The sequence below is a fragment of the Cyrtonyx montezumae genome, unplaced genomic scaffold (assembly GCF_038088225.1).
Source record: "Cyrtonyx montezumae isolate F1298 unplaced genomic scaffold, pur_monq_1.0 scaffold_8, whole genome shotgun sequence".
In the NCBI taxonomy this organism is placed as follows: domain Eukaryota; kingdom Metazoa; phylum Chordata; class Aves; order Galliformes; family Odontophoridae; genus Cyrtonyx; species Cyrtonyx montezumae.
Genome location: NW_027072089.1, coordinates 101,379,811 through 101,398,973, shown reverse-complemented (window position 1 = coordinate 101,398,973; position 19,163 = coordinate 101,379,811). Strand labels below are relative to the sequence as shown.

Sequence of the window (19,163 nt, the reverse complement as noted above, 5' to 3'; positions counted from 1 at the left end):
CTGCGAGGGACAGGAAAGCAAAGCGCGTGTAAGCCCGGGGCCGATCATAACAGTCCTACAAACCCTGCCCTGTGCTCCTCGGCCCTATTGCTTCCGGGTGAGGAGAGCTTTTGGGCTACTTGGACGAAGGGGAGGGCGTTAGGGACAGTAACAGCGCTGAAAAGAGCTCAGTGCCACTGCTCAGGTCGGTGCGTTGGGGAAGTCTCAGCCTTAAGTGTGATGAAACGGCCTTTGGCCGTTTCATCACACTTAAGGCTGAGACTTCCCCCAAAGCCTCTAGGAGCAAACCTCTTCACCTTTCTCATCACATTTCTATCTTCTACTTGAGTGGAGAGTGCTTACAAAATGCTTGCAGTGCATCTCCTACAGTGCACAGAATTCTGTCGATGTCACGTGGCAGTGAAAAGTAGTTTTTAGAAGCATTTTAATTTCAGAGAAAGAGAAGAATAAAGCCTAAAGATATTGATGGCACTATTTACAAACTACTTATTACACACGCGTTCCCGCTTCATTGAACAAACTGAAACTGTCAATGCTTACAGGTTGTCAAGCCTGACAAGTTTATGGTGACCTAGTGAAAACATCCTAGGCTTAGAAGAAAAAAGCCCACTAATTGTGCTTTTTAAGAATGAAAGAAATCAAGAATCCAGGCACGTTCCCAGAGAGAAAGCTTCCCCTTACAAGATATAAAAATTCAAGGTCTCTGTTAACACCTATACAAAACAGTTTTTGAAGAGCTATGGAGCCTCTTCACTAGGGAGGTATTAAAACATCAATGAAAGCTGCCTGTTTAACTGAGAAAATTCACTAAGAGTTGTTACCAGCAAAACAAAAGAAAAATCCAAGGAGTACTTGACTGTCCCGAATACAGCTGACAACCTTCAGGGACCACAGCAGAAGTCAGCTTTTGCTTGTGCTGTACACTTAAAAACACAGCCTTGCAGATTTGTGCCATCATAACTGATCGTGATGCCTACATACGTCGCATCTTTTAGCTTCTTTCAAGAAGGCATTCTCAGCACGCAGTTTTTCAGTCTCCTGGAGAACAGAAAAAAAAATGGTATCAGGAATGGTGGGTACAGAAAGGACACCATTACATCTTCCACATTTCCCAATAAATCCTACATCTGTACTTGTTGAGTGATTTCATCAGTTTGAGAAACGTGCTTTGAGGAAATAGAAGGGTAATTGCTGTGGCCCTGAGGAGGCAGAGCAGGTGGCATCCAGCTGTATGAGAGCAGAGCTACATATGGCTCTCAAATAGAAGAGCAACAGTGCCAGCTTCCATCATCAAAGTGTAGGTCTCCTTTCTATCAGACAGCTGCCCTGTGTGTATCCTCCTCCCAGGGACTCACCTCAGTAAGCTTAGTGTAATCTTTCTTCAGTTTCACAAGATACTGAATCTTCTGGTTTAAATTCTGATGACCGAGTAATTTCCCATTCTCCTCAGCAAGACATTCAACTTGCTTCCTCAGCAAGTCGATTTCCTGTAATTAATAAACACATCACGTAGGTCACCTAGATTTGCACCCTCTTCCTTTTCCAGAAGAAATAGCCAATGTGATTAACATACTGACATTTACACCAGCTGTAGATGCAAGAGTTGGTTCACCCAGACAATACATGTTTCTCCTCGGGTGCTCTCGTGGATGCCCCTGAAGGGCAAATGCCTCGTATGATTTGTATTACAGATTGCAACACTGATTTCTGTGCTCGGAGTTCTGCTAGCATTTTATCAGTGCCCCAGTAAACAGTGTCACAAATATGACTGAACTGTAAAGCAGAATGCTTTGAGGCCTTCTTTGATTGCCCATTCAGAACATCGTTCAAGTAGCAACAGAGCTCTGCCTCTGCAGAATAAGGTTTTACTAGAAAGATAAGAATTGCACACGGATTACCTTTCCAATTCTATCTCTCTCTTCATACATTTCCTCCAGTTTTGATCTAATTTCTTCTTTTTCATGAAACGCCTTCAGTTCCAAAGCTCTCGTCCGTTCCATCTCCAGAGTCATTTCAAGACAAGTATTCTCTCTGATTCTGAGAGTATTTTTGGTTTCTTCTAATCTGCCAATATAAACGCATCATGAAATATTCAAAACCCAACATAAATAGCATACAAATGAATGACTGTGCCAGCTTCGGACACAGAGGCAGACTGTTAAAGACATCCTGCTGACAGAATTTAATTTTCCCCAGATCTCAGTGCTAGGAAAAGGAGCAATTGCATCCTGCTTCACCACTGCTGCGTTAGACAACATCTCTGCATCTGGGGAATGCTTTGGAGCTGCTGCTCTTTTTGGGGAAGCTCTTTCCAGTTCAGGACACACAGCTCCACTAATGAAGCAGAAAACAGTCCCTTTGCCTACAAGGAGCAACCTGGGATTCACCTAAGATGTACATTTTCTCTATGAATTCTGCTGTTGGTTTCCCCTACACTGCTCCTTTGTGTACGACTTTCCCTATTTTTTGCTCCATGCAGCACAGAGATGGTCGGAGTTCATTTGGCCCCACAACAGAACAAGAGCTACCACATTCATGACATTTCCTTGGAGACAAAGGAACCCATTTTTCTCTGTACACCATTTGTGTGAGACACTGTAACGCTATTACAAAGCACATTTCAAAGACCACTCAGGTATGAAAATAGACCACACTGAACAGCAAAACAACCCCTACCCAAGATTAGGGCTTCGAGGAAAGTTAATATGAAGAACTTCTGAAATGACTCTGTTCATAAAAGCAATCTTGATGCTTAAAATAAGTTATTTACAAAGAAAACATGCCATTAGGTGGCAGCAAGCCAAATATTAGGAGATTCAACTGCTGTGAGTCCCTGCAGCAATGCAGATGAGGCTAAGAATAACAGCAGGAGCAGTTACAAACTAGTTTTTATCCACTGATTCTGCATTTCATTTCTTGACTACAATCTTTCTGTGGCGCGGCATGGCACATCTGAATTTCTAGCACCTCTTGAGCATTACTGCAAACACAGTCTAGGAACCCTCTCATAAATAATTTTAAATATTCAAGCTGAATGCAATAGAACCACAACAAATAGCATAAGAACATTTAGATTAAGTTTAGAACTATGAGATATTTACAGTGTTAGTAAAAAATGAGAAGTAGTACTTCAATTGTACTTGAAAAGGAATGTGCTCACAAGTCACCACGTATAGAAGTGTTCAAAACGTTATCTTGTAGATTATTTTAAACAATTCAAAATTAAGCCTCTTCTAACCTAAGCTTTGCTTGTGCTTCCACCTCTTTCAGACTATTTCCTGATTAACCTTTTAGAAAATGTAGTAACAGGTGCTGCCACCACCTACTGGTGAAAAAGAGTAAGAGCTCAGTGTTACTCAACGCATTTTTAACTTCAGACATGGACATGACTGCTCAAATACACATTTGTGGTATTAACGAGTTCAGTACAAGTCTCCACTGTGCAATATTAAACTTACTCTGCTTTGATTTTCAGCATCTCCTCCATTGCTTTGTTCTGTAAAAGTTCAAAATATTAAGTTATGTTATGTTTAAATTACTTGCATGTATATATACACATTCTTTTTTATTCCTCAAATGATTTGTCATTCACCTGATGCCAGGTATCTCATTCCAGACACTACCAAAATCATCCTGTTACCTAATAATTCACATCTCTAACATTCCTTATAAATTCACCTGTGCACACAGTTCCATTTAATGCCAGCACAAATGACCCTTTCTCTGCCTATTCATACACAGCACAGCTAGAGCTGGAAGGTCTGTCCGGGAGATCTGCTTCAACTTCTACTGTGATATTAGCTTCTCTTTGGCAGAGCCCTGATGTTAGTAAACAACACAACCTCTGCTTTCCAGCTCCATGGAGATGAGTCAGATTTAATGATCTGAATAGTTTTTTGCTTATTGTGCAACCTGATATACAGTTTAATGGAGGTTTACTAAGATAGAAATCTTATGAGGTGAGCACCAGGGTCTGTAACTGTTAGAAACCACTAATAAATCAATACTTGTTTTACTGGTCTGAAATAGAAGAAAACATGACTAATACCCGAGAACGGGAAAACAGCAACCACTACATGAAAAGGGTATAAGATACCTTTGCCAGTCGTTCTTCAGCAATCTCCTCCTCTTTCTCTTTGAGCTGCTGAACATCAGTGTGTTTCTGATCACTGGAAGGTCCAAGAACAAGAAAAGTCTTTTGCAAACATAGGAAACCAGTCATAAAAACAACAGCTTATCCAGATTAAACTAGTGATGCAAATAACTGTCCTGACACATCTTCAGCTCAGAATACTGTGTCATCATAAAACAACTCCAGAAGGGCATTAACTTTTACATTCCAAGAACATCACATTTCCCATTGGCAGATTACAAAGAAGCAGATTTTTAGCAAATTTAGGATTGCGGCAGATGTTATGAGTGCTCACTTGCACACAGACTGCAGAAAGCAACTCCCTCCTACTAGATCCTTGCACAGTGCTGTTGCCAGGTTAAAAAGATAAACGTTTTGTTTTCAGAAGGCTTGGAAATTTATTTTGGCATTGGATGGAAGTAAGCAAACTCTATAGAGTTAAAAATAACCACCCCAAAACTACACATCACTAGGGTCATTTAAATCCTGTCGAGCACAGTAAGTGTGAGAACTTCACTGATGAAGTTATTCTAACTTGACAGAATTTTAAAAGTTTAGTGTTTTCAGACACTTAAAATCTTTGTCAGCTTACCTAGGTAGGGGAATTTATTTGTTGTCTGTATCTTGTGTATATATATATATACATACAGCATCAGGCTGAGTGAGTGAGTGTGTGGGAAATGTGCTTTTGTTCTCTTTTGAACACTTAAACACCAACTGGAAAGGTCTGACAACTTCTGAGACAGTAGCTTTTCCTTGATAAATTTCAGTACCACCCAATTCCAAAATTCAGACACATTCATCCAGTTAATAAATGGCTGGAAAGATCTACAACCACCTCTGTTTGCTTAAACTCACTCAAAAACAGGTTCCATTGAAGTTTAGGCAAACACTGGTACTGCTTTCATTTGGATGCGTGTGCGTGTGCGTGCACGTGCTGCCAGCAACATGCACTTGCAGCCCAGAAGGGCAACCATATCCTAGGCTGCATCAGGAGAATGTGACCAGCAGGTTGAGGGAGGTGATTCTGCTTCTCTACTCTGCCCTCGTGAGACCCCACCTTGAGTACCGTGTCCAGTTCTGTGGCCTCCAACTCTAAGAAGGGCATAGAGATTTTAGAGTGGGTCCAGAGAAGGGCCATAAAGATGATCAGAGGGCTGGAACACCTCCTCTGTGAGTACAGGCTGAGAGAGATGGATCTTTTCAGTCTGGAGAAGGCTCCAGGGGGACCTTATATTGGCCTGCCAGTACCTAAAGGGGGGCTGCAGGAAAGCTGGGGAGGGACTTTTATAAGGGCGTGTAGTGACGTGATGAGGTGAAATGGCAATAAACTGGAAGAGGGTAGATTTAGACTAGACATTAGGAAGAAATTCTTTACTGTGAGGGTGGTGAGACACTGAAACAGGTTGCCCAGTGAGGATGTAAATGCCCTGTCTCTGGAGGTGTTCAAGGCCAGGATGGATGAGGCTGTGAGCAACCTGGTCTAGCAGGAGGTGCTCCAACACAAACCATTCTATAATTCTGTATCTACTGAACCCATAAGTGCTCAAGTCATGTGACAATACATAATATATCGTAATGGCTACTTGTATAATTATATTAGATTCTTTTTCCTCTGTATTCCCCATATTAAACACAACAAAGGTGTGTTTAATTATACTATTTTATAATTTGTGATTTAAAGGTGATAAAATTTAGAAGTCAGTAAAAGATTTTTATAGAAAAGGCTGAATCAATCTCTAATTACATGAGGAACTCTAATTGTATGGGAACTGTTGAATCACAGCCTGAACCACTGATTGATCACCTGAGGTGAGCACTGAGTCAGCTGCAGGAGCACAGGTGAAGGCAATGCACCTGTGTGACCAGAAGGGGTGGAGTCTGGCTCCGCCTCTTCCAGACCCCATTTAAGGGCTGACCACCACTAGGGAGGGATCTCTTGTTGGAGGTCCCTCCTCTGTGGAGTCCTGGCTGAGCCTCTACCACCAGTGACAGGCGAGTCTTTCCTTATTTACTGGTTGTCTTTATACCATCTGGATAAGTCAGGCAAAAATGTACCGTCCACCTTCATTATTTTGTGTGCGTAGTACTCTTTTGGGGTATTCACCCTACAGCAATGTGCAGATTGTATTTCAAATAAAAACAGTATATTTCATCTATTATACTTAATTGCTCCAAGGTAAGAGATTTCTTTTTATTTTCCTTTACCTGTTCTTGCTTAGTTTCTGAGCTTCTGTAAGCTGACTCTGTAAATTCCTGTTGTTTTCCACCAGTGTCTCCATTTCCAAACGCAAGCTTTCCAATTCATTTAATTGTTCCTAAGCAAGTAAGATTGAAATCATTTCACGTTATTCAACCAGAAAAACGTTCATTTAGTATTAAGATAGAAGACAAAACTGTTCGTCCAAAAAGAAGCACAGTCCTCTGGCAAAGATCTGCATGACCTTTCCATTCACAGCTTCATTAATAATTTGATTTAGGAGTCAGAACAGTTTCATTACTAAAGATGATGTTACCATTTGATGTTCATGAAGAAGAAACCACTTGATCCTTAGGGAAGACAAAACATAGGGATTTCTCAAGCTAGTTGTTAACATTTCTTACAAGCTTAAGAGAAGACCAAGAACTGCTTTCCTGCCTTAATGGACAGGCTAATAAGCAGACCTCATTAAAAATCTGAACTCTGTACTTCGTTTTACTGTAATCTTAACAATTGGCAGTACAGTTTAATTCAGAGTACCTTCAGCCGTAGAATTTCATCATTCTTAGCTCTTCGTTCTTCATTCAGTTCGTGTACAAGGTGCTCTAGAGTGATTGCAGAAGCCCTCCGATCAGCTATTTCTTGCTCATGAGTCTCTAAGATTTTTGCTAAATTCACATCAAAATTAGGAGGAGTTTTTGGACACTGGTAAGGTTAAAAAGTGAGAAGTCCAAAGTTATTGGTCAAGAACTGTTCCTCCTGTGTATTGGTCGCATGCTTTAATTAGAGAACATACATTAATAGATCCCTGGCAGAAAATTTGTCAATAATACATAAAAGCTACAAACAAGGTCAATAGGATTTGGCCATTCTTAGATACACTGTTATTTACCTGCTCCAACTATGGTGCAGAAAAGTTTATTAAGTCCTTTCCAATGAGTTCTAACAGTCATCATAATGAACGTGTTTCTCTTAGAAATGTCATACCTGGGGAAATGTTACTGTAGATGAATCCACAAAAAAGCTATCTATTTGCTTCATTTTGAACTCATATTCACTCTTGCTCTTCTCTAGTTCTTCTGTCATTTTGTCCAACTATTAGAAATCCCAAGTAGAATTAAATTAGCTCATAAGTCACAAACATGAAGTAAAGCAGCAACCACATCCCTATTTTGCACCAAATACATGTTATTGTATATTACCTCTGACATCACTTTCATAATTGCTTTCCACAACTACCCATGAACTGTTAATCCTGTGACAGGTGCACATGTTTGCTTTTGGAAAAAAACCTAATATATAAAATGCATAACTAATTTGAACTGTGTTTGCAGATGTTACCAGTCAAAACATGATCTGAAGCAAAGATTTTCCTGACAGAGATTCAGACAATTTCTTCAAAGAGCAGATGCCAAGGAGATAAAATTATTCTTTTCACAAGTAATGTATCACTACTAGGGTTTTTTTTTTGCCAACACAAATATTTTAATTGGCACTGTGACAGTTCTGGCCATTAGCATTAAGATTTGGCTAAAGCCTTACTGTAGGCTATTGGTCTGCAGAGGTTCAAAATTGCTTAAACTGCATCGTACACAGAACTCAACTGTCTCCATTCCATAATGATGCTGTTCGTGGGTAAGTGTTAAGCAAAGTAGGAAGTAACCCCCTAATCTGTATTACTTAGAAGCTTAGGTTTCTCTATCATTATAGGTACTGATAGTTTTACTCTACAAAAATATTTTTCTGTGAAGGTGATCTCAAGATACAACTTTCAAAAATACTCAAAGGTTACCTACCCTTTGCTCAAAAGCTATTGAACAACTACTTTGACTTTAGAGTAAGAAGCGTTCTTCAGGACTTCACAATATATTCTATAATTAGAGGCAAAATGCTCCCCAAAAGTTATTGTTAGCCACGACCCATTTCCAAGGAGCTAATTATCAGAAGAATTTCCTTGTTTTACCTGTTCCCTGAGTTCCTGGATTAAAGCTTCTTTCTCTGTTATGTCTTGCTGTGCACACTGAAGCAATGCATCGTGTTTCTTAGAGGCCTCTGTCAGTCTTATCAGCTGATCAGTGGTATGATGCAAGTCTTCACACAGAAGGTCCCTCTATTTTAAATATATTAAGGAAGGAAACAAAGTTATTACTCTCAAGCAATTGTTTCAAGATGTTTTAACAATCTTAACAGCAGTGATAATGGCTAAAAGCATCCTTCCATTTTTCCTTTATGAACTGTAGCAAGTATAAATTTCTTATTTTGGCAAGTTTTCCATATCCTTCATTTTGACTACAGAACAAAAATACAGTTAGCAATTTAGATACCATCTTGGATTAGAACCAGAGATTTTCTTGTCCATCAAAAAAGCATGAAGGAAGTTAGTGAGTGATGTACAGAATCCAAGAATGGGAAACTCTACTTTCACTGGTAGATACAATGAAGGATGACAGTATATTAAGATATGCAATTTTCTTTAGAAGAGAAGCAGCAAAACAAAATTGATTCTGCCCAGCAACTTGGTTTTGGATTTCATAACATCACATTTAGATATGGCTATTAGTGAAGATCATCAAGTTTAACGAACGGGTTAATATATAAAGAATGGCTTTGGAGAACCAAACACTGCACTGGCAGATTTTACTGGCAAACTTTATAGATAGGACTAAGCATATGTAATACAACTGATTATCTTGTAGAATCTGAAATAACTTCTGAGGACAGATTGGGGACTTTGCCTGAAGGGAATGTTTACTGAAATAATGGAGACAGCAGTAACAGGAAAGACTAAGTTAAAAGGAAGGACAATTGTAAAAAGCAAAGCTGTACTTGACTCAACCATGCAATCTAACTTAAACTGCTTTCCAGCAGGTGGAGCTTTAGTTTAAAATTATGAGTAAAGAAGCTATTGACTATAGTAGCAGTGGGGGAAGAGAATGCTGAGCATAATATATTCTTCCACCTACTTTAATTTCTCAGCTACATCATCTAACATTGCCATTAAATTCAGCCGATGACTCCTCAGTGGCCTTAACAAAATTAAACCAGACTTTCAGCATAGGTTTTTAATGAAGTAACTTATAAAATATTTATGTCAAGTAATGTGATTATTTAACAGAATTTGTCAGGTATCTCATTAAAAATTCCTTTAAGAGCAGAGCAGCCTAAAAAGCTTTATTTTGAACTAAAATGATGTTAAGTTTTACACAAGTATGTTAAGCAAGAAACACATCCAATTAATTTGTTAAATATTCACCATATACCACCGTAAGTGTTTTTACCTCAATATTATCTGCTATTTGTCTTCTCTCCAAGGCTTCCCTCAGTTCTTCAATCTTCTTCTCCTGATCCTCTATGATTCCTTTGCTTTCTTCCTTTGCAGCCAGAATAAAGTTATACTTGCACTAAGAAAAAGATTAAATTAAATTTAGAGCATCTTAGGAAAACCTGTTAGGAAAGCAAGTTGACAAACACAAAACAAAGAAATGCATGTCACACATCCTGTTATGACAACTATAAAATGTTTAAAAATCTCATCAGTGTCAGTGACTGTAACAAGTATGATATGTCACTGATTTTAATTGTTCAAACAATGTTATTAAAATTGAGTTGTCAGAACGATGGAAAAAAATGAATGCATATTAGTTGTCAAAATAATTACTGATAAAAACATGTAACCATACACAGGAATTGTTCTTCTGAACTGATCTGCATCTAAAGCACTCCATAGATAGTACTCAGTTTGCAAGTAAAACAATTTTTAATAAAGATGTGTAATATTTATTAATATTCACATAAACACTTCTGTTCTTTTATTCTTCTTGGATGTAGAAGATAGTTAGCTATGTAAAAATTCATTTCCTCACCAATGAATTTACAATTCTGCTTCAGTTGCTCATGTCTTAAATCACCATTTTCTGAGAAAATCTAAATGTGACTGTCAGCTGAGTGTAGTTTACAGGATGTGAATAGGTCCCTTTAGAGATGCTGCTCTTTACCCACCACGTGGAAAGAGTTCAGTTTTCAAGACAGCCTTAGGCATAAAATGTTCAGAAGATTTCAACATGTCAAAACAAAGAAGTTTCTTTCTAAAACACTACAGCAAGTTATGCTGTTTGAGACCCATGATAAGACATGTCATTGCCTTCCATTTCTGAGAAATGACACCATGTCCTTCAAAATGACAGAACATACATTTATATCCTCCAGCTCTCTTGTTAGCCCATCTATGGATTCAGTTTTATGATTAATTGAAGACCTCAGCTCCTGGATCTGTCTCATCAAGTCAGTTACAACTTCCTGCAACATTAAACAAAAAAAAAGGTTAATCTGGATACATTTTTTCTTATATTAAAAATAAAATACATGTGTAAAATATACTTTTAAATTAATATATACACACTACTGCACTTTCTTTGGTGGATAAATTATTAATACCAAATTTCAAACAGACATTTGGAAACGAGGTTCCAATATACATGTGTAAATGAATAAAGGGAAATACGTTCTTAAAGTTTTTGGGTTTTTGTCAAAGTGCTTACTTAAAAATTTAAATAATCTTATATATTATAAGAGATTAGTCCTTGGATTTATACCCAGGCTGTGATGTGCTTCTAACAGAAGTACTATAGTTTAAGGTTACATTTATTTGTGATGTAAAAAATGCATTCCAGAAACACCATTGCACTGACAGTACTGGATTCTTCTGACCTAATTTTTTTTTAGTGTAGAAAACTAAAAACTTGTAAATGTAGAACGTATATATATTCTGAATAATAAAAACAATACTGCTTTTCATTTAGCAAAAATACTTGACTGTGGGAGCTTCTGCAATTTAAGCTTTCAAAACCTGGAACCATCTTTTCATCAGGAGAATTATGCATCGTTGCCATATAGGAAGTTTTGTCCAGCAGAAAGATTTACCTTTGCTTGCTTTTTTTTCCCCTTCAGTTTTCTTGTTTTCTCTGAATGGAGATTATTTCCTACTATCCTGCAGACTCAATGCCAGTAAGTGCTAGGATTTATTTTACCTAAGTATACAGCCAGAATTGCCTAGAACCATAGAACTACTAAGTATGATAGAAAGGTTCTGAGTGTTTAACACAGAGCATACTTACCTGCAAAGGTAACTAACAAAAATAAACACAAACCTTATCTGCATCATTTGTCTTCTTCAAAGAAACAATAGTCTCTTCAGCAGCAGCCAACTCCTGTTCTAATTTCTGCAGTTTTTCATCCTGGGAGAAATAATATTATGGAGAGACTTTAAATACTTTTGAAACATGCTTTGTTTAAGCACAAAGCCACGGAAAAAATGGAAGAAACCAAGTTGTTTAGCTTAGTTGAAAAATTAAAGAGTAGCTTAAGCTTAACAATCTAAAATTTGAGAACTCTAAATTTATTTTGCTGATAATCCAAAGAACAGTCAGATCGCCAACAGAATTGCTGTTAGCATACATGGAAATTGACAATATTCAGTTCTGCTGCTGTACCTGCTGTTCACACCGTGTCAACATTTCAGATGGTTTCTCCACTTGCGTTTTTTCAAGTACTTTCAAGAGCTCTCTGGAGAAGAAAAGTATTTATCATGAGAAATATGATCAAAATGTAAGAGAGCTTTTTACAAGAATCAAGTCGGATATGTTTATTCTCATCTGCACTTAGTTAAAGAACTCTGCAAAAAAGAATCTAAGTGCTTTCCATTAAGGTACAAGACTAATAGTTAAGTTACCAGACACATACTTATCTTCAATGCAAAGAACTACATTGGTGATGAAAATACATTTATGTTAATTGGAATGAACATCACCTCATCTATACATAATTTGGATAAATTAAAATGTAGCTATGTCCACCCATACATGGACAAGCACTTCTAGCAAGGTCACCTCCAGAACACAAAGCCTAGCACAAGTCAAAACTAATGAAGTTAGATGAAAATAAATGACACAAGTAAGTAAAACTCACTTTGAATTTTCTTTGTCTTCTTGCAATTGTAATGTTAGTTTCTGATTATGTTCTTTTTCTGCTTCCAGGATTTTTAATAGGGTCTAGGGCATCAAAATATATATAGTTATAAGAAGTTAAAATATAAGGCTTTTAGAATAACAAAATAAAATTCTAAGCAACTACTAAGAGGTAACTGGGATAAAGCAAAACAACACACAAAACACAATTGGAAAAAAATGTTTAGAACCTGTCCAGGACAAGGCTAAAGCGAAGTCTTAGTAATGACTAGAAATCAGCTCTTCTCACCTACCACTGACAAAAATTCCCTATGTCTATAATGTTCCTCAAGATTCAAGTATTTAAAGAGAGAAATCAGAATTTTCCAGTATAGATTAATTAGGAGGGAGGGGAAGTTGTTTCAAATTTTAACCAGCAATTCAAAATATTGCACTGAGAGTAATTTAACAAATTGAAAAAATATGATTTTAGTATTCCTTCAGACACCCAAAGAGAAATGTTACAGCAAACTTGCTGAGTAGGCAAACAGTGTACGCTGCAGAAAACCAGGAAATATCATTTACAAAAGCCCTTGAGCAACCTTATTGCTGTTCTGCAGTCTCTGCAGCCTGACAGTCTTTCAAGGACAGCATCAACTAAATTGCAGGACAATGATTCCCCACATAAGAGCATAAAATGTTTTAACAAAACTACATTCACTATACAAATCAATATTTCCTTCTCCCCTTCAAGAAGGAATATACAAGCTCATTTTAGCTAGCACTAAGATAGAAGATGAGTGTCATTTAGATGTCAGCATTCTTTTCTAAAGCAGTTTCTTATTCCTTTACTAACTGACCTATTTCCTTCCAAATTTCCAGAGGCATTTATTCAGCCAAAAAACCTGCTACTACAATGTGGTATTAGATCATCTCTTCTAGACTGCATTCACAAATATCTTGCACCTTTTTTTAACAAAAAAAAACCCCTCTGTTTTCATCTTCAAAAGAGAATACTAGGAAGCCTGTGATATAACAAGAGAAATTAAGTAATCTGGCTACATAAGCAACTGTATAACAAAGTCTCTAAGAGCTTTTTCTTACACAGAGCTCAGTTTTCATTGCTTCCATTTCTTGTCTTCTGTCCTCAAGCTGTTGCTTCAGCCGATCTGTCTCAAACTTTATCACTTCTTGCAAATTGTCATAGTCATCCTGAAGGCTTGCCTTTTCTTCAAGATTCTTTTCATATTCCAGTCTTTAATTAAAAACAAGAACAAAACCACCCACAGTGTTAGCAGCTTGTTTCATTATAAAAATATTCCACAAACTGTGGAATGGCACTACTACATGTAAATGGTACTAGCAGAGAAAGCAGAACACCTCTTATGACCCCTAGAAATAATCCATTTGTTTAGCTAAACTCTATAGAAATTAGAATTCTATAGATTTTGTATAAATTATATAGAAATTAAGTCACCTAATCTTGATAACAACGTTCAGCAATGTTTTGTGTTTTGTTTTTTTCTTCCAACTGCTGGACAAAGTCTATAGCTATCGGAACACTCCTATACCTGCTTAGTTGATACCTGGGCTAATTATCCCATATAAAGCCTTTATATACTCTAAAGGAAAATAACTCAGATGCCTTCAAATTGCTATCCTGGAAACCTCCTTCATTTGATCTTTCACAAAAGTGAACAGCAAAGAGGGATAGAAGAACCACTAGACAAGTGTTAGGAGTCATGGTATTAGTGAAGAGCCTCTAGTAAGAGCATATACCCTCCAAATAAGTCAGTACTTCTGCTTATAAAAGCATCAAGGTCACCACAACACAATTTCAATTGCAGGTTCCCCGCATCACAATGCATCCCTCAAAAAACAACTTTTGATGTGACACGAACCATTATAATGCAATAAGTGTAGTTAAGCTTTTCAGGCAAAACTGAACCAAAACATTAACAGCCTCCCCCCAAAACCTATAAAGAAATAGCACCATCAAGTCACATTAACATTAAAAACTTCACTCCCAACAGTGGTTAATGCTAATTAATGCATACAACACAGCGATAAGTTCGGACTTCAACAGCCAAGCTTTGGTTTCTTTTCTTCTTAGTTTCTGTTTGTGTTTTTAGATCAGCATCATTATGTCACCTGCATCATGTGAACAGGCTGTTGAATGATAGTTAATATGATAGTTGTTTTCAAGCTGAGTCTTAAAAATTAAAAGATTAATGCCTCCTTAGACACTTATCTTCAGCTTATAGGTATCTCCTACTTAATATGAAAATGCTATAAGCAAACTAATGTTAAGGAAGCCTCATTTAATTATTTTCCTGCTAATTTCATGTTCCGTTATGCATCTGAACAGAATTAGAGAAAAGGGATAAAAGAAAAAAAAGAACATTTTAAGTTGCTTTTCGTGCTTCTAAGAAATGCATAGTGCAAGCCTGCAGACAGAAGAGAAAATGCATTCAGAAGGAAGGTTAAGACATTTTACAAAACTGCCAACATACCTGACGCTGTCCAGTTTGAACTGTACATCCATATGCCTGTCAGAAAGCTGACTCATTTCCTTCTCTTGCTTTTCCCTAAAGGCTCTATATTCCAGTTTAACAGCAGACAACTCCTTGTCTGCAGACTGCAGGACAATGCGTAAGTCATAGACTTCACTTTTTAAAACTAAAAAGAAAATAAAATAATGTTATTTATTTGGAAAACTGCTAGACACGGGACCTCTGAACACTAGATAAAGTCATGATAAAATGTCACAAACAACTTTGCCTATTTTCAGTAGAATTAACTGTGAAGGTCACACACTGAGATTTACTAATGTGAAATGTCAATAGATGATTGATTTTGAAAAAGTATAGGCAGAATTAAACAAATTCCATCAGAAATCGCTGCCAGAAGAATTTCCCTTTATTTTTGGCTCACATTTTCTTTTAAAAATACTGCATCCCATACTCTATTCATATCAGAGTGAACGGAGAACGCTCATCAAAATTGCATACTGTAAATGACTGAAAAAAGGCTACTTATTTATGTATTTAGATCAGGCCTGTGTAACATTTAAAATCTTAAACCCAAATCAGTTACTCAGCATGTACTAACTGTTGATTCACAACTTGAAGACAACCTCAAAACTTCACATGGAATTTCAATGTTCCACAGACTTACTATCAGCCTTGCTTTGAGCATCTTGAAATTGTTTTTCAAGCAGTTTTGTCTGCTCAAGTAGCTCCTCACGCTCTTTACTCCAGTCATTCCTCTCAGATGAAAGAAGCTGGAGAAGTAAAAAAAATTTAAATGAAAATAAACATAGGAGATTGAGTCACAGAGCTGTAACGACATTAACGTTTTAGAATTGCTCATTAGCTGATCATAGATAAAAATTTGATGCAGGTGAATCTGAAATCAATAAAGCTCTTGAAAAATAACTTCAATATAACTGAAGAAGTTACCCTTTCTAAAGAGAGAAAAAGATCATTTAAAAGTAATGCACAGCTTGCGTGCTGATACCTACTTTAAAACAGATTTATCAGATAATGGACTACAAGCCTTGTTTTCCTTCTCACATGAAAGGAAGTGGTTAAGGAAGGCTTGTAAATATTTTATATATAAATGACTTTTCAGCTCATTTCCAACTGAGTAAAGCAATAGCTTCAGCATTCTGAAGTTAAATAATTTCTTCTGGTAACTTCTTCCTGTTTCTCCAGAAATAATGAAGTTGGCCATAAACAAGCACTGACATCCTGATTGTATACTTGCTTATGTTTTAGTTTAAGATCAAGCAGGCTCTGAATTACTAAATTACAACCTATTTATTAATTATTTTTAAGCTGCAGTGTTATTTTAACTGTAGCCCCTGTCTTTTTGTAAAGCCCTGAGGTATGATGCTAATGATTTTTTTCAGAAATCAAAATGCAAGTAATGCTCCTGACCTCAGTAAAAGACAGCAGTTCAAGTGTGGTAGATATCACTCAAATGCAAACCTACATTACACTGATTCCTCACCTCCTGTATTTGTGCAGAATGATGTTCCAGTTTATTAATATTTTGCTGGAGTTTTATATTTTTGCTTTCTTCTTCATCCAGCTTTGTCTGCATTGTGCTCAGTTGCTCCTGTGACACAAAAGACATTCAAAATTAGAACATTCATCTTTCAGTTACTCTTAAAAGGCCATATGGTAGTCTGTGCATATTAAACATAAACTTTCTTTTTAATGATCTGAACCAACAGTAAAAAGAACATCCAAAAATAAACTGGTAACTTAAGTAGTTGATTTCTCCTATTGCCAACTTGACTGCCAGAATACAAGAAAATCCATCTGTGAGAATAAGGACCAAATCCTATAAGCACTTACATGTGCTCTTCATTTTCAGACACACATTTATCCTAGAGATGTAAGACTTAAAAATGAAAGTAGATAAATTTCTTTTTGGCTGCTCACGGAGTTTTGGCTGTTAAGCATGCTGTTTTGATTTTGTCAATTTTACAAGCAAATTAGTTCAATTTTCAGAGAGTAGTTCAAATAACTCTGTAACACTCTTCTATGGAAAGCACTATTTGGCAGGTTTCTTCAAATAATGCAGTATTTTACATTAGGCTTGGGGAATGTTCCAAATGTAGCTGTGACTTCATACTTAACAGGAAGATTAAAGATAGAAAGGAGTTGCCAGGCTAGAACAGTAAAAGGTTAAGTACCCTGCTTATCTCAAATCACAGTTTAACAACTGTGCATTTTTTCTACATAATAAAACTATCTGCAAATTTCAGCTTCATCTAGGATTAAGATATACAACTCTCAAATCCCTTTCAATACTTTCAATGTAATCCCTCTTAAATACGTTGTGTAATTAGTCAACATTTCAATGATGGCTTAAGTATTCATCATACACTTCAGTTTTCCAAGCACACCGAAATATATTTGGCAGGGGGAGCTACTTCATGCCCAGACTTGCTTCATTATGAAGTTACTCACCTTCTTGCAGATTTTATTCAGAACACTCACCTGTGCCACCTTGAGCTCCTCTGCAATGGCCTCATATGCTTGTTCATTCATCTCTGGGGGAACTGGCTCTTTAAAAATGTCGTCCATCATCTCTCTGCAGCACTCAAAATCTTCAGAATGAAAATCTGAGATCTCTGGGCTTATTCGTGGCACGAGGCGAGATCTTAGCTGGTATGCTTTTGTTGGAGTAGTTATATTCTGTCACAAAGATTACAAAGCACTCTATTTTAACTGCAGTAAGGAATTAAACTCGGTCTAGTATTGTACTTCACAATTCTGTAGGCAGAATAATGAAATAAACTGCTTAAAGTCAGTTAGTTCTAAACCACTACACATCCAGATTCATCATCTGATTACTGAAGCAGTCATTTAGGAAAAACTTCAAAACAAAATGCAGCATTCCTTGTTTATCACATATAGCTGTAGTTACGCTAAGGTATCCTAGAAATGAAGGCCAACATTCTCACACGACTTAGGATTAAGCACACATGGCTTTGAAGAAATTCTTTCATACCTTAAGAGATTCTCTATGTAACTTATGCAGCTGAGAGACTTCTCGGCGCTTGTGTGCTTTGGTTGCCTCCAGAATGTTTTCAAGGTGTTGGTTTGCTTTCCTCAGGGACTGAAGTTCTGATTCCAGTTCCATTTGCTTTTTCCTGTTTAGAAGGCGTTTTAATATAGTCAGAAACTCTCAATCAGTATGCTTTCCATCAATAAGAATAAACTGTAGTGTTGCCAGTGAGCATGGTATTAAAGCTGAACTCTTGGACAGAGATTGAAATACATTATTTTGAGAAGAAAGTCATCACCGCTCTATGTTGTATTAAAAAAGATAAATTAAAAAGCTAAGAAGTTTATTTGTGCTTTCATAATGAAGAAAGCAGATGGATAACTAAACGTGTCAGAAAAAATCCATTACACGGTAGGAAATAAGCTGAGAACTCTGCAAATCCTTCTATGAGAAAGTGATATCACCCCCACCAAGATGGTTTTAAGCTTTAAAAATGTTATCCAGTTATACAAGAAGTCTGAACTGGTGCTTGCCAGGATTAAAGAAAATCCTTTAAAGATGTTTTTTTCCTCGGGAAATGTTGCTCTTTTAAGATTATTTTGCCTCATAGAAATACTTTAACTAAAATCCAACATCCAAGCAGAAATTTAGGAATAATTTTCATTAGGTATTTTGCAGACCTACAAGACATTACTGTGACTGTTGGCCTTATTGACATAATCCTAAAGTGAAAGTGTACAGACAAAAGGAAACGTACAGTGTTAATCTGCCAAACGATGAAATAGTAACTTTGCATTGTAATATTAGCTGCTGCAGTGGAGCAGAGGGGACAAAGTAGATCTTCAGTTCTGACTGATAAGAGACAGCAGAAAAATAAACCATTTTGGGGAAAAATCTGTTAAAGTTTTGCTCTACTTATTCAGTTACAGTGCACAGTCATCATTTGCATGTAAAATTAAGCATCCAGTTACTTCGAAACTGGAAACAAGTTTAGTAAGTTCAGAGGTGAATCCATTGTGAGTCCTGAACATCAAAAGTACTGTTTATCAGTATGAAAAAATGCCAGAAACTGATAACAAAACCATGTATGTACTACAAAGAAATCAAGACGTGCACAGAATTTGGTATACAAAAAATAACAACACATTGCGTGGGCAGGAAAATAAATTGATATATGAAGTTACAAATAAAACTTCATAACCAATGACACTGAACAACAGATGCAATGCTGAATTGGTACACTTGGTAGATTATTACATTATGATTTACAAAAATCACAGGATTTACCACACTCAAATGTAGCTTGTACAATTGCCTGAATGCACAAAAAGGACAAATATGCTTTGGAAAAAAAAAAAGGAAAACA

General features: G+C 36.8%; 1 protein-coding gene across 2 annotated transcripts in view; it reads right to left on the bottom strand.

Annotated features, from left to right (window-relative positions):
• Nucleotides 1-841: 841 nt before the first annotated feature.
• KIF15 (kinesin family member 15) overlaps nt 842-19,163 on the bottom strand; it is a 32,743-nt gene continuing 14,421 nt past the window's right edge. The window contains exons 16-35 of one of the 2 annotated variants that reach the window (XM_065751808.1): nt 17,801-17,942; nt 17,287-17,484; nt 16,289-16,396; nt 15,452-15,557; nt 14,788-14,953; nt 13,379-13,529; nt 12,297-12,379; nt 11,822-11,894; nt 11,480-11,566; nt 10,524-10,628; nt 9,611-9,733; nt 8,296-8,442; nt 7,320-7,427; nt 6,873-7,037; nt 6,341-6,450; nt 4,097-4,169; nt 3,459-3,496; nt 1,899-2,064; nt 1,356-1,487; nt 842-1,038 (exon numbers count right to left, since the gene is read on the bottom strand). In XM_065751808.1, coding sequence (XP_065607880.1) covers nt 955-1,038; nt 1,356-1,487; nt 1,899-2,064; nt 3,459-3,496; nt 4,097-4,169; nt 6,341-6,450; nt 6,873-7,037; nt 7,320-7,427; nt 8,296-8,442; nt 9,611-9,733; nt 10,524-10,628; nt 11,480-11,566; nt 11,822-11,894; nt 12,297-12,379; nt 13,379-13,529; nt 14,788-14,953; nt 15,452-15,557; nt 16,289-16,396; nt 17,287-17,484; nt 17,801-17,942 — 2,365 coding nt within the window. In that variant the 3' untranslated portion in view covers nt 842-954. Of the gene's footprint in view, nt 1,039-1,355; nt 1,488-1,898; nt 2,065-3,458; nt 3,497-4,096; nt 4,170-6,340; nt 6,451-6,872; nt 7,038-7,319; nt 7,428-8,295; nt 8,443-9,610; nt 9,734-10,523; nt 10,629-11,479; nt 11,567-11,821; nt 11,895-12,296; nt 12,380-13,378; nt 13,530-14,787; nt 14,954-15,451; nt 15,558-16,288; nt 16,397-17,286; nt 17,485-17,800; nt 17,943-19,163 lie in introns of those variants that run through there. The other variant, XM_065751809.1, reaches the window with a different exon arrangement.